The 14,725-nt window shown below is 39.7% G+C and overlaps 1 protein-coding gene across 1 annotated transcript in view; it reads right to left on the bottom strand.

The window, feature by feature from the left end:
- Nucleotides 1–14,725, bottom strand: part of ncln (nicalin) — a 49,236-nt gene that overhangs the window by 21,417 nt on the left and 13,094 nt on the right. Inside the window, exons 2-7 of the mRNA XM_072594286.1 lie at nucleotides 12,848–13,038; nucleotides 11,620–11,764; nucleotides 6,899–6,993; nucleotides 5,669–5,749; nucleotides 1,607–1,710; nucleotides 763–851 (exon numbers count right to left, since the gene is read on the bottom strand). Of these exons, the coding sequence (XP_072450387.1) occupies nucleotides 763–851; nucleotides 1,607–1,710; nucleotides 5,669–5,749; nucleotides 6,899–6,993; nucleotides 11,620–11,764; nucleotides 12,848–13,038 (705 nt within the window). The remainder of the gene's footprint in view (nucleotides 1–762; nucleotides 852–1,606; nucleotides 1,711–5,668; nucleotides 5,750–6,898; nucleotides 6,994–11,619; nucleotides 11,765–12,847; nucleotides 13,039–14,725) is intronic.

Genomic DNA, 14,725 nt, shown 5'->3' with positions numbered 1-14,725 from the left:
CCACCTAACCTCAGCCCAAATGGAATAACTAAGAATAAGTACCTCGACCATAATGAAGCAACGCTACTGAATATCTATTTGTATTTATAATAATAGATGTGTTGAGGACATTCTAAGTGCTAACTTGATAGTGGCAAATAGCTTGTGCTATTTACCAGATTTAAAATGTTCAAGTGGTGAATAGTTATAGTCATAGAGATGTAGAGCACAGAAACAGATCCTTCAGTCCAACTTGTCCATGGATCCTAGATATCCTAACCTAATCCATTCCAATTTGCCAGCACTTAGCCCATATCCCTCTAAACCTTTCCTATTCATATACCCATCCAGATGCCTTTTTAAATGGTGTGATTGTACCAGCCTCCACCACTTTCTCTGCTAGCTCATTCCATACATGCACCACACTTTGCATAAAAAAGTTGTCCCTTAGGTCCCTTTTATATCTTTCCCCTCTCACCCTAAACTATGCCCCTAGTTCTGGACTCTCCAACACAGGGAAAAGACTTTGTCTGTTTATCCTATCCACAATGAGCAACATTCTTTGCAAATGCAGAGCATTTGTAATATTTTTCCTGTAGCCACCATTGCACTATCTTAAAAGACCCAACAGTAAATGAGCAACCAACACTGGACACTATGTGGATGTGTAAATAATGTTTACAAACAATTTTGCTGGTAGAGGAATATAGGTAATTGCACTCTTAACACTTTCAGGTAGGTGGTTTCTTGCTCCCAATGCAGAGATACAATCCTTCATCTTACCTGTGTGATCCAGGTTATCCTCCAGCCACCGTTTTGTGCCCTGGTAATTGAATTTGCCTCCCCCGGATACAAAGAACAGGACATTATATCTGAAAGGTTATTGAAGAACCAAATAGTATTTAACCAAAAGATACTATCAAGAAATTGTTCATTGTCAAGTTCTTAAGGGATCTATAAATTAACTGGAGACTGTTAACATTTCTCAACCTATTTTAGAGAAAGAATCTCAACCTTAGTACAATCGCTTCATAGTTTCTGCAGCATTCTCTACTTGGTTTTGTTGATTGGCTGAGCTCCAACACTCTCCACAGCAGCAAGAATCCCAGCTGATGACTTCTCAACTAGAGGCCACAGGAACTGAGGCCAACTATATTGACATATTATTGCTTGAAAGAAGTCAGCACAGAATAGAAATCAAGCTTACAGATGTTTGGTACGGTACTGCTCAGTCCCATAACACGCTGCACATTTGTGAATTTGATCCTGATTGGGTAAAAGCATTAAGATATGGATTATTCCAGGTCTCTGATCACAATGTATCCCTGGCTCCATATGTACATATATAATACCTTGGGCCTGCACCTGAGCACATCATACGCAGGATGAATTGAGGCAAATGAGAAAAGCAGTAGCAAGCCTACTCAGTACATGCTTATTATTTGTAATTGAATCTGTATGTTAAGCACAGAGAATTATAATTATCAGTGCAGCTTCTGTTCAGTGTCTGAAAAAAAACTCTCAATTATATCCTTTTTAAAAAGCATATTTATATGAACTCACAGCAGGAATAAAAATCAAAATTAATTTCAGCAATATCTCATATTCAAGTGTTGCATGCACTCACCCAGCATGTGTCCTCTTGTAAGTATAGAGTTTGGAAAATAGTCGAGCCAGTTCGAGTAAAGCTGCTACACCACTACCATTTGAATCAGCACCGTAAGCCAGCCACTGTGCAGAGTGGGGAGAATAGGATGGGGAAAGAAAAAAAAACATTTACACTCATCTATCATAAAGATTACAAAAAAGTCAAGGTCAGAAGAATGGCACAGGTTATTGCTCTAATGTCTCTCAATAGGACCTTGACATGTGTTGCCTCCCTTGAACTGAGTGGCAACTAACCATATTGCCACACAGACTACACTGGGTGAGTATGGCATATTTCCTTCCTAAAAGAACATTAGTGATGGGTCTTTGCAACAATTGGTGATAGTTCCATGGTTACTATTATTGAGACTAGCTTTCAATTCCAGATTTCAATAATAAAAAAAAAATCAATAGAACTTATTTAAATTGAAATTCGACCAACATCTGTGGTAGGTTAAGGAACCATGTACTTAGAGCAGTGGCCTATGCCTTTCGAATACTAATCCAGAACTCCTGTTGCTGTGCCACCATATCTCCTAAATTCAGCAATCTTCCAACTATGTTTTAAACTTTCCAATGCTTTCCACTTCTGGTAATACCATATAGTCTATCATGAATTTTCACTACTCTTTTAGACAGTTATACAGTCAGATGTACAGCACAGAAACAGACCCTTCGGTCCAACTTGCCCATGCTGACCAGATATCCTAAATACATCTATTCCCATTTGCCAGCATTTGGCCCATATCCCTCTTCTGCCAGCTCATTCCATACACGCATCACCCTCTGCATGAAAATGTTGCCCCTTGGGTCCCTTTTAAAATCTTTTCTCTCTCACCTTAAACCTATGCCCCCTAATTTTGGGCTCCTTCACCCCAGGAAAAAGACCATGTCTATTTACCCTATCCATGCCCCTCATGGTTTTTAAAACATCTATAAGGTCACCCCTCAGCCTCAGACGCTCCAGGGGAAATAGCCCCCGCCTTTATAGCCTCTCCTTATACCTCAAACCCTCCAGTCCTGGCAACATCCTTGTAAATCTTTTCTGAACCTTTTCAAGTTTCACAACATCCTTCCTCTAGCAGGAAGAATAGAATATAAAAAGGTGCATAGAGAACTTTAATTCTTTTTTCTCATTCTTTAATGGGATGTGGGTATTGTTGACAAGGCCAGCATTTATTGCTGATTCTTAACTGCCCCTGACTGAGTGGCTTATTCAGCAGTTCAGCGGGTTGTTAAGAATCAAACACATTGCTGTGGGTGTGGAGTCATGTATAGCCAAGTGCTGAGCCCAAGTAAGGATGGCACACTTTCTTCCCTGGAGGACATTAATGAACCAGATGGAGATTTGATGACAATCAATTCTAGGTGAATAGCCACAATCACTGCTTTTAATTCCAGATTTTATTGATTTGGTTTAAATATTCCACCAGCTGTTGTGGTGGGATTTGAACCTACCCCCCAAAACATGAGTATACACATGAGCATACTCTGAATTACAAGTCCAGTGCTGTTACCAGTGTACTGTTTGCCCAAATGTAATGTATTACAGTTTACCTATATAGAATCATCGAGTCGGTAGTGTTGAAACATCCAAGTCTGCTGAAAATCAACATCTTATTTCAACATATGCTGACATAGCACAGTTAATTTTATAACAAACCAAAACTAAATTTAATGTTTTTCTCCCTGTTTCAGTGGATTTATTACTATTGTACTGTATTGTATTGTATTATTACATCAGCCTGATGCCCGAAACGTCGATTCTCCTGTTCCTTGGATGCTGCCTGACCTGCTGCACTTTGCCAGCAACACATTTTCAGCTCTGATCTCCAGCATCTGCAGTACTCACTTTCTTCTCCTACTATTGTATTAGCATCAACCAGTTATCCTACATATTGCAAATGTAATAATCTCCTATCCATCAGAACTATGCTACCATTGCCTTACAGTTAGTAAGTGTAGGAAAATAAGCTCTCAACTGTCAATTGCTGCAGCATTCGAGGTGCACTAGATAATTCATCTTACTTCTACCTGATTCATACTTGGACATGGCTGAATGTATATAATGCAGCTTAAACCAAGAGTCCACTCTTCTCACTAGCAATCAATTAAAAAACAAAGTGCTAATACAGAAACTCACCAAGAACTGGGTTTAAAATAAGAACTGAGGAAAGAGATAGGACTTGTTCGTTTATATAGATTTATGGGTAGATTAAAAGGTATCATGTAAACCTATAACTTGATCACATGCTTCATGTAAAACATTCATTCCTGCTCAGAAGTGACAGCTGCCCTCTAGCAAATTGCTTGAACAATAATTTTCCATGTACAGGACAGAATAAATGCAAAGAAATGATTTGAGAACAGAAGAATGACATATCCAATGGGAAGATTTTTATTATCTAATTACCTTAGGTAATTTCTCAGCACATTTGGTTTGACTCATTGCTGAAGCAAGCAATTCTTTTATCCACCAGACTGTTGTGTGATGCTCTAATAGTCATAGAACTGCACAACTTGAAAACAACCCTTCATCCATCTCATGCATGTTGACCAGATATCCTAAATTAATATAGTCCCATTTGCCAGCATTTGGCCCACATCCCTTTAAACCCTTCTTACTCATGTACGCATCCAGATGCCTTTTAAACGTTGTAATTGTACCAGCCTCCTCCACTTTCTCTGGCAGCTCATTCCATACACACACCACCCTCTGAATGAAAATGTTGCTCCTTAGGTCCCTTTTATATCTTTCCCCTCTCACCCTAAACCTATGCCCTCTAATTCTGGACTCCTCCATCCTAAGACCTTGTCTATTTACCCTATCCATGCCACTCATGGTTTGAAGAACCTTTATAAGGTCACCCTTCAGCCTCTGACTCTCTAGGGAAATTAACCTCAGCCTATTTAGCCTCTTCATATAACTCAAACCCTCCAACCCGAAAACATCCTTGTAAATCTTTTCTGAACCCTTTCAAGTTTTACAACAACGTTCCTAAAGCAGGGAGACCAGAATTGAATGCAGTACTGCAAAACACCAAAGTCCTGCTGACCTAAGGCAACCTTTCTCACTGTCCACTATATCTCCAATTTTGGTGTCATCTGCAAACTTACTAACTAAACCTCCTATGTTCACACCAAGCCATTTATATAAATGACAAAAAGCAGTGGACCCAGCACTGATCCTTATGGCACACCACTGGTCACAGGCCTCCAGTCTGAAAAGCAACCCTCCATCTCCAGTCTCCTACCTTTGAGCTAGTTCTGTACCCAAATGGCTAGTTTGCCCTGTATTCCATGTGATGTAATGTGGCTAACCAGTTTACAATGCAGAATCTTGTTGAAAGTCTTACTGAAGTCCATATAGATCATGTCCACCAATGTATCTTCATCAATCCTCTTTGTTACTTGTTCAAAGCCTCAAATGAAGTTAGTGAGACAATTTCTCATGCACAAAGCCATGGTGACTATCCCTAAACAGTCCTTGCCTTTCCAAATACATGTAAATCCTGGCCCTGAGGATCTCCTCTAACAACCCAGTCACCACTGATGTCAGGCTCACTGGTCTATTGTCCCCTGACTTTTCTTTACCACCTTTCTAAAATAGTGGCACCACATTAGCCAACCTTCAGTCTTGCAGCATCTCACCCATGGCTATCGTTGATACAAATACCACAGCAAGGGGCCCAGCAATCACTTTTCTAGCTTCCAACAGAGTTCTAGGGTATACCTGATCAAGTCCTGGGGATTTATCCACCATTATGCGTTTTAAGACACCCTCTGTAATATGGACATTTTTGAAGATGTCACTACTTATTTCCCCAAGTTCTTGAGCTTTCATATCCTTTGCCACAGTAAACACTGATGCAAAATATTGATGTCTCAATGTGTTGGATATTGTTTGACAGGATGTATTATAAACTTTGGTACAATCATTATACTTCAACAAAATGCTTGTGTATAATAAAAAGCCTGACAAAATAGGTCAAGAAAGCCACTAACAATAAAAGATCTCATGATTAGCCAGGTTTGTACTCACAGGAGCCACTCCAAAGGAGTCATAGTGCGCTACAATTACAATGGTGGGAAGATCCTCTCCTCCCAGGCCAGTCAATCTGCCCTAAAAGATGATTAAAATAACATGTGAAAACACACAATACCATACTTTCAAGAGCCAAATGTCTTTTATTAGCTGAACAGAAAAGCATAAACATTTTTAAAACATGTACGTTTTATAAATGCATACTTTTAAATTGTTAACTGAACAAGTTCTTTCTATTCAAGACACGACTAAGGTGAAAACCAACAGAAATAATGGTTCAATGTTAATCAAATGAGAGAATAACACATTTCTCTTTTAAAACCTTCAAGTTCCTCTACTGTAGTTTTTTTTGTCTTCCAAATTTTTATAATACAAACCTCAATTTGCTTCATCACTTACTTTTTCTCCCAAGACCTTTCCATCCCAGTCCTTTAAGGACCTGCCCCATGTCTATCTTTTCAAGTATGTTTTCAGTCATCTCTCCAATTATTTTGCTAATTATTTATTAATTCTACTCCTCCACTGCATCACCTCTAGATTTGCCATATGTTGAAGTCACTGTGACTATCGCTGAGTGTCACTGCAGGAGAAAGAAAAGCCTGTAGGAACTCACTGAATGCTGGATCCCACTTTCAAAAGTTTGAGTTAGATTTTCCATGAAACAACTCAACTCATGGGCAGTTATAACCCTTCATTGTAGAGTGGATCATTTCCTTGTCATGACAGTCCCATTTCTGGAGAGAGAAAATTGATATTTTCTAGACAGAAATGATAGATTTTTGTTCAGCAAGGGCATCAAGAAATATGAAGAAAGGATGAGTAAAATAAAGTTGTGGTACCAGTCAGATCAACTGATCAGGTGTGAAATGACTGAAATGGCAGAACAGTTTCATTGGCATTAATGGCCTGCACTAGTTTGTATTGTTTGGAAGGGAAACACTGCCTGAACAGGTGAATTGACCAGATGCTGAATGAGGGTGACCAGCTTAGATTACCAGTTGAAGCCTGAAACAGAGGAAAGCACACAACACGAAGTATTTTTCTTCAGAAAATACTAAATCCAAATTTGAAACTGTGCGCTAAATTACACAACTTTTTTTTGCTCTGCTGTTTTATCAGGTCTGCAAAGTGCCAAGGATCACACAATTGAGTCTGTGCAGTCTTCATTGTTGCACCACTTCTAGGTCCTTAACCATCATTACAATGATAGGAATGATGTCAACCTACCTCAAGGCTGGTTATTGACCAATCACTAATGGCTTTGCTTTGGGTCCCACTTGTAACCATCTGGAAGCCATTGGCTGTGGCTGTGTGCAAAAGGACTAGGAAGAGGAGATCAGAATATATTTTATTCAAAATAGAGTTGAAAGATACTATGTCCAGTCTTGCTAATAAGGCCTTTTAATTTCAGTGCTCTAGGGGAAAAACAATAAAAATTGAGTACTTCAAACTGCTCCCACCACCACCAGACCTATAAGCTTGGCTGAGATGCTCAAACATCTAGAACAAGGTGTTTTACCACAGTTTTAAGTGGAAATTTCATGCAGATATTACATATTTTACTGACACACTAGTAGCAACATGAAGAACTGACAACATAACTATTAGAAAACCAAGCTAAGTATTCAAGAGACTAATCTAATTTAAAAGAGACAGAATATATTAATCCTTCAAGTATAAATCTATGAAGAATGGCAATTGCTGGTTGTTCTGAGGTGCACAGGTTGCATTTTTATTTTAGCGTTTTTAAAAAATCCTTATCAAGTATGAAATGAATAACCTAATGTAAAAAGCAAAAACAGAACATCCCGGTGTTGTATTTAAGTCATGTAAACAGGAAATGCCCATTCTCAGTTACTGCTCTCTTGACCTTGGAGATTTAGATTGCTTTGAAGTTAGAGGTATAAGAATTCATCTTGAAAGAACCAATCAGCTTGGATAGGGAAAAAATAAGATTGTACTTCCAAACACCATTCAATGATTTCTGTTGCATCTGTGTAGACATTAGGTAAAGATAGTTTGGTTATGAAGTTCCCCAAGTCAAATGATAAGAGACGACAATCTCAAGGATTCAAAACTTTTAGGAGACAAGACAATAAGGATAGCCTTATTTCAAAGTTGGATCAAAGCAGTGAGAATTTAATCGCCTTTCATCTCACATTTCATTTCATCGTATAATGCACAGAGGATGTTAGTGCTGACAATGAAACTCTTTTTGCAATTTCATGAAACCAGCTTTAGCACCAAGCACTCCCAAGTAAAATGCAACAAATTCAGAAACAATATGAAGTGTTCTACTGTAACAACACACTTCTGTCTTAGCCTCAAAAGCACGTGCACTAGTGAGCATGACAGTTTGTAGTTTAATAGAGTAACCATCCTGAACCAGATTGTTAGCCTGCCACTGTTTTTTATTCTGCTGTCAAGCCATGCCCATCAAATAATGGACTGACTTACTCAATTCATTTCAGATAAAAGCCTATAACACTGGCAGACAGAAGGTATTTTTGTCACATCAGCATGGCCTGGACTGGAAGCCAAGTTCTAGAGGCTATCAGTCAATGCCTACCTTACTTAATTGTCTAACATTTGTGTCTACCATGACTAATGGTCACTTGGGCAAAGAACCAGAAACTGCTAAACAGCATTGTGTCAGGAGATGAAGGAAGCAAACTAGACACAGAATGTTAGCTACAATTTTGAAACAGCATTGTAATGCATTATGGTAATTTATTGAGAAATTAAAGAATCAAAAACAATGGCAGTCTCTGGCAGACACTTCCTCAAAGCACTTTATATTGTTGTCAAATGGTTCATATTGAGTTTCACTATAACTACACCATATTTACATATCTTAACCCCAACTTGACAATCAATATCTGCATCATAATATTTTGCACACTACCTATACCAACATCAGGTAAAAACAATGACTGCAGATGCTGGAAATCAGAGTCTAGATTAGAATGGTGCTGGAAAAAGCACAGCAGTTCAGGCAGCATCCGAGGAGCAGTAAAATCGACATTTCGGGCAAAAGCCCTTCATCAGGAATACCCGTATTCCTGATGAAGGGCTTTTGCCCGAAACGTCAATTTTACTGCTCAGATGCTGCCTGAACTGCTGTGCTTTTCCAGCACCATTCTAATCTATACCAACATCAACCTGACCGTCAGCACCATTAGGATTTCTTCAAGAGTTAATAATTGGAAGTTCTATGCTGCATATGCACCTTTTCATTCAGATGCCTTAGAGTACCACTTTGGAATCATGCTTTATTACCACTGGACCAATATCCTGGAATTTATCACCTAATACCGTTCTGGGATCTGCATCACCAGTATAAAGACTGCAGGGTTAAAAAGTCCCACTACCATCTTAGTGCAACAAGGGATAGACGATATATGTGGCTCTGCCAGTATTACCCACACCCTAGAAACAACTGAAAAGATTTTTGTTCAATCAATCAGGTTGGTGGATTTGAAGAGTTACAAAAAAGCCAGTTGCCCACAACCTGGCCTATTAAGTCCCTTTAATACATAGATTTGAGAGGTGGGATTTACAGATTCTAAAGTGTACATATAGGGTTTGGGTAGTTACATGAGGGCCACCCATAGTCCATCAGGTCATATCTCTTTCATTCTGCATTTTTCTTTCAAATAGCCTTAGTTATTTCAGTGGTGGTTTACATTTCCTACCATGATAATGTGATTTCATTCTTCACTTGCCTTCATTGCTCAGACTTTGGAGTATAGGAGCTGGAATATCATATTGAGGTTGTACAGGATGTTGGTAAGGCCTCTTCTGGTGTACTGTGTACAGTTCAGGTCACCCTGCTATGTGAAGGCTATTATTAAATTAGCGAAGGTTCAGAAACGATTTACCAGGATGTTGCAAAGAATGCAGGGCTTGACGTATAAAAATACACTGGGACTTTTTCCACTGGAGCATAGGAGGTAGAGAGGTGACCATTTGGAGTTTATTAAATCATGAGGGGCATGGATAGAGTAACCAGCCAAGGTCTTTTCCCTAGGAAGAGGTTGGGGGGGGGTGGCGGAGTTCAAAGCTACAGGGCATATTGTTAAGGTGAAAGCAGAAAGTTTTATAATGGACATGAGGGGCAACATTTGTTTTAAAAAAACAGAGTGGTTTGTGCGTGGAATGAACTGCAGAAGAAGTGGCGGAGTGGTGGATGCAGGTACAGTTCCAACATTCACAAGATATTTGGATAAGTCCATGAATAGGAAAGGTTTGGAGCGATATAGGCAAATGCAGGCAAGTGGGTCGAGCGTATTTTGGGAACAGCATAGACTAGATGCACCGAAGGGTCTGATCCAATCCTGTACAACTCTATGACTCGACATCAATATTACTATTAGGTGAGACTTCACAAAAGAGCCCACAGGAACATGCTGAGGTTTTCAGGAGCTCTTGGAAATTTGATAATATGGGGTTCCTACAGACAGATTTTACATTTATTGCCATAAATATAGATTGCTGAAAAATATTTCTTGGAATAAGGTTTAGGTGGAAACTTAACTTAACATTAAGCTAATGACAGTGAACCTCTGAAGATTCTCTCCTGTGATTTAAGATATCAAAACCCAGCAGAAGCCAACTTGTAGTTGTCTGTTCGCCGAATTCAATGTTAAGTGTCAACAGAATGCAGTCTTGAAAGTGTGTCCATGAAAATTGATTATTTGAATTATAAGACAAGCTGAGGGTGAGCTAGAGCACTCAAGTCAAAAAAATAAGTAATCAAGACTATTTTGACGTACTTAGCAGGATGAACATTTTGTCTAAATTATGCATCTCTAACCTCAGTTTTGGAGAAGTAACTGCAAGGTGCCCTGGAGACTCAGCAGGAGGGAGGAAAAATTGAGCATTGCCACAGTACATTTTGAATATACATGACCAGCCTGACTATATTCAGTGGACAAGGTTACAGGGCATCTGAAATTTGACTGAAATGTATCTGCTGAACTGAATGGGTAGGTATAGGGACTTATGGGTCTCAGGTCTACAACTGGAGTGTTAATGCAAGTCAGGACATGTTCCTACAGATGGGCTCTAGTATTTTAACATTTTTGAATTGGCTCAAAAAAAAACCTCTGGAGCAGGTAAGACTTGAACTCGGACTTCTAACTTAGAGATAGTGAAACTGTGCTTCTAAGGCCTGTATCAAAGCAACACAATGGCTGCAAATTAAGGAAGACAGTACAGAGACAAAGCTCACTGCCAAGAATTATGTAGTCATAGCGGATTAATAGCACGCAGGTGGACCCCTTTCTCCTCCCAATGTGGTATAAAACTTGAAAGAGACCCTTTTGTGGCTCAGTGGTCACATCCCCACCACTGAACCAAGAGATCTAATTTCAAGTCCGACTTGCTCCAGAGATCTGTAATAAAATCCCTGAGCAGGTCGATTAGAAAATTAGATTAAATAAACAAAATTGGGGCCCTCTTGTGCAGCATTGGTCGTGTCCTTATCCTTGGACCAAAAGGCCTGGGTTAAAAACCCACCTGCTCCAGGGGCGTGGGTAATAACATCTCTGAAGACAGATTAGAAAAGTTAGGAGAAAGTGAGAACTGCAGCTGCTGGAGATCAGACAAGTGTGGGGTGCTGGAAAAGTACAGCAGGTCAGGCAGCATTTGCTTTTTCAAAGGAATGAGTCTCATTCCTGATGAAGAGCTCTTACCTAAACATAGATTCTCCTGCTCCTCGGATGCTGCCTTACCTGCTGTGCTTTTCCAGCACTACACTCTCGACTCTGATTAGAAAAATTGGTTATATATAAAACTTGAACAATTAACAAAGTTTATCGAGGGCAGGAAACATTTGCATTCAAAAACCTTAGATCAGCTGACTGAGGCAAAACATAATTCTGTACAAATAGCTGAAACTCTGGTTACCATTTTATTCAAAACCAATTCATAACGGCTCAACCCACCTTCTGCAGCTGAAGCGGTGCCTTGAGAGACAGAAGCTGAATTTGTTTGTTCATGTATTGACAAGAGTTCATCATCCTCCAAAGCAAAGTACACTGGAACAATTGTCTCAGTTGCCAACAGCTCTGGCTCAATCTCCATGAATTGCTGCAAGTTCGAAAAAGCAAAGTCAATTAGATACCCACAACATCCCCCCACCATCTCTCAAAGATAGTCACTGATACTGGAATGTATAGAGGTTACTTCACAGAAACTTGGAGCAGGAATCACTGTTTTCTATCATTCCACAGTGCGGGGTCAAATGCAGTATTAGGTTGCTGTCCTAACAGAGATCAGCTTACACAACACACATCAGGGACCTTCCTCATTCATGTGACTTGTTACCAGATCATACTCTGGCCTTACTGACTGAACCAGAGTGAGACCTCAAAAAGGTCAAAATATTTCAAACAAATGATACAGGATTAGACAGAATAGGAGTTGATAATTAAAGCTCTCAATGTGCCAATTTTTCCACTAACTTGAAAATATTTCTGTGGGTAAACTGTGGAATGCATGGCACGTAATTTGGTTTCATTTTTCACCTTTAGAAACATGAACAAATCAATGGGTTTCATTTTAATAGTGAGGAAGGCTAGCATTTTGGGAATTGTATATGTTCTACTACAAGCACCCAGTGATAGGACCTACACAGCCAGATACAACCGATAGCGAGTACTAATTGATGTCGATTAAAATTTATTTCTTTGTCACAGCAATCTGCCACAGTTGCAACTTTAGAAGGATCTGGCCGAAATGGCAAATATGTGCCAAACTGGGGACTTTGTTTGTTGTGGGCTCATACACACTATGGATAGAACTGAACTAATCCAAACTCCTTTCAAGTAGGACAATAACAGCCAACAGATAGAAAACACCCATCCAATTGCTTTGATCATTTTTGGATTATTTCATTAGTAGTACTGATTGGAGATGGTCTATGGATGCATGTTGCTCCAAAATTCATTTGGCAATGAATATATTGCAGTATTGGTCATCTAATCAGGCCCTAAATTATGTTCTTACATCTGCTTGTGCTTCACATATTTGTCATAATGCCATCCTAACTCATCAACAAAAACACACAAATTATCATTCGCAGTTACCAGTTATCCTTTGAATAATTGTGCCAGCATGAAAGCTTTCTTCAGTGTTTGTGCAACTGCGTGAAATACAAGAATGCCTCTTTACCTGAATGACATCCTGAGGCATTGTCGACATGTTTTGGGGCAGAATTATCACAATTGCCCCTGCACTCTGTCGTATGGCTTCCTGAAACTTTTCAAAGGAAAACTCTGCTAGCCTCATTATTATACACCGGCGGCTCAGTACATCTGCTTCAATTGTTCGAGCCTCTGTGTTCAGCATGGCATTCCTTGTACCTGTTCGGAAGAGATAGACATTGTTTTGTTAGCTGCCAAACAGCAGGTCAGCTGGTCAGACTGCACTACCATTGTTACAGCGACCACAAAGAAATTATGACAGAAGTTGGAACCAATTCGGTTGCGAGATCGATTGACTATGATTCGTTGAAATGAGAAAGTTTCTTTTATTAAAGATCAATTAACCATGGAACAATGAGGTTCATCTTGAATGATTTTATCTTGTCTCTAAATTTGGAGATGTTTCTTCCCCCTCCCAAACACACACACTATTTTGTATTAACCATATTAATCCTCATCAACAGACTGAATTGAGAATAGATCACAGAAATTTCCATTCTTCACATGATACAGTTGAACTAACCTAATCTTTAAAATTTTGGTAAAACGTGTTAACAATTCATTCTGGCAATAATGCTATAAAGATGATTATCTGCTCAAAGTAAAGGACTGTAGATTTCTATACAGCTGCTGAGTTAAAAATTAATGGGTTGGAATTTCTGAGGAGTGGCAGAGGTAGATCACCACTCCTACGTTTTTTTTGTTAAGATAGAGGTCTGCATTCTGATCACAATTCCTGCAGAAATGCGAAGCATATCTTAAGATCAACAGAGACCCTTTAATGCAGCTGGTTGTTGCAAAACAAACCATGCCCCCTTTTGATGGTACCAGTATTCTGTGATGTAAATGTTCAGCCGCTCTGCCATTTTGATAGCTCCATGAAAGGGTGAGTTTATAAGGAAAGATTGGGGAGTAGGGTGCAGTACAATGCTCGGCAACCTAAATAGTCTTTAGGTTGGGACAGACAGGGATTTGGGTCCTGGGGATGTTGGTGTTGGGTCCAGTGGTACTGGAGGTGGTTGTTGGGTGCTTGGAAGTGAAGTTGAAGGTAATGGAGAGGTCACAGGAAGATGCAGTTTGGGGTAGCAGGAAAAACTGGCAGGCTAGTTTAATAATTATCCAAGTAGCTTGGATGCTGCCTGAACTGCTGTGCTTTCCAGCACCACTAATCCAGAATCTGGTTTCCAGCATCTGCAGTCATTGTTTTTACCTAGTTTAATAATTAGCTAGGAGTTAGACTAGGTTTGCAATCTAGTCGTAACTACCTACAGCCGAACATTCTAATTTCTCGGTGTTAAACAGAGCCTTTTAGAAGGGCTGCAGGTGCAGAGTCAGAATCTTCAATTTCCTGGGCAGTTCCCTCACAATTTGCTTTGTTGGAGATTCCAGTGTACCAACATATAACTTCCAGTTGCATTGCAGAACTGACTATCATTGGCACAAAAGGGGAGGTGATAATGGAGAGAAAAGAGTGATGGTGTTTACTAATGTCTCAACTCCAGAGGGCACTCCTCTAGGGAAAGATGATGTGGACCAGCTGGACATGTAAAATCGCCACAGTACCAGAGCAATTTTCTTATTAGAGAGCAGACTGGTGCTGAGTTTAACCCAAAGGTCACCACACATCAGTTGAGAAGGCAGGATCTTCATGGTAACCTCAGCCAAACCCCCTGAACACTGTTCTAAATGCTCTTTTCCAAGCTTCCATCTGCTGTCCTTTTCCTGAGCGGTCATCTTTTGTTTGCTATGAGCAGGCTTGGATGAAGGATGGTGGACAATGCAAGCCCAACAACTCAACAGACTAGAGTTTGTCAGCAATTTGTTTTTGGAAGGGCAACAATAATAG

The sequence above is a fragment of the Chiloscyllium punctatum genome, chromosome 24 (genome assembly GCF_047496795.1).
Source record: "Chiloscyllium punctatum isolate Juve2018m chromosome 24, sChiPun1.3, whole genome shotgun sequence".
Taxonomy (NCBI): Eukaryota; Metazoa; Chordata; class Chondrichthyes; order Orectolobiformes; family Hemiscylliidae; genus Chiloscyllium; species Chiloscyllium punctatum.
This window is presented reverse-complemented; position numbering and strand designations above follow the sequence as displayed.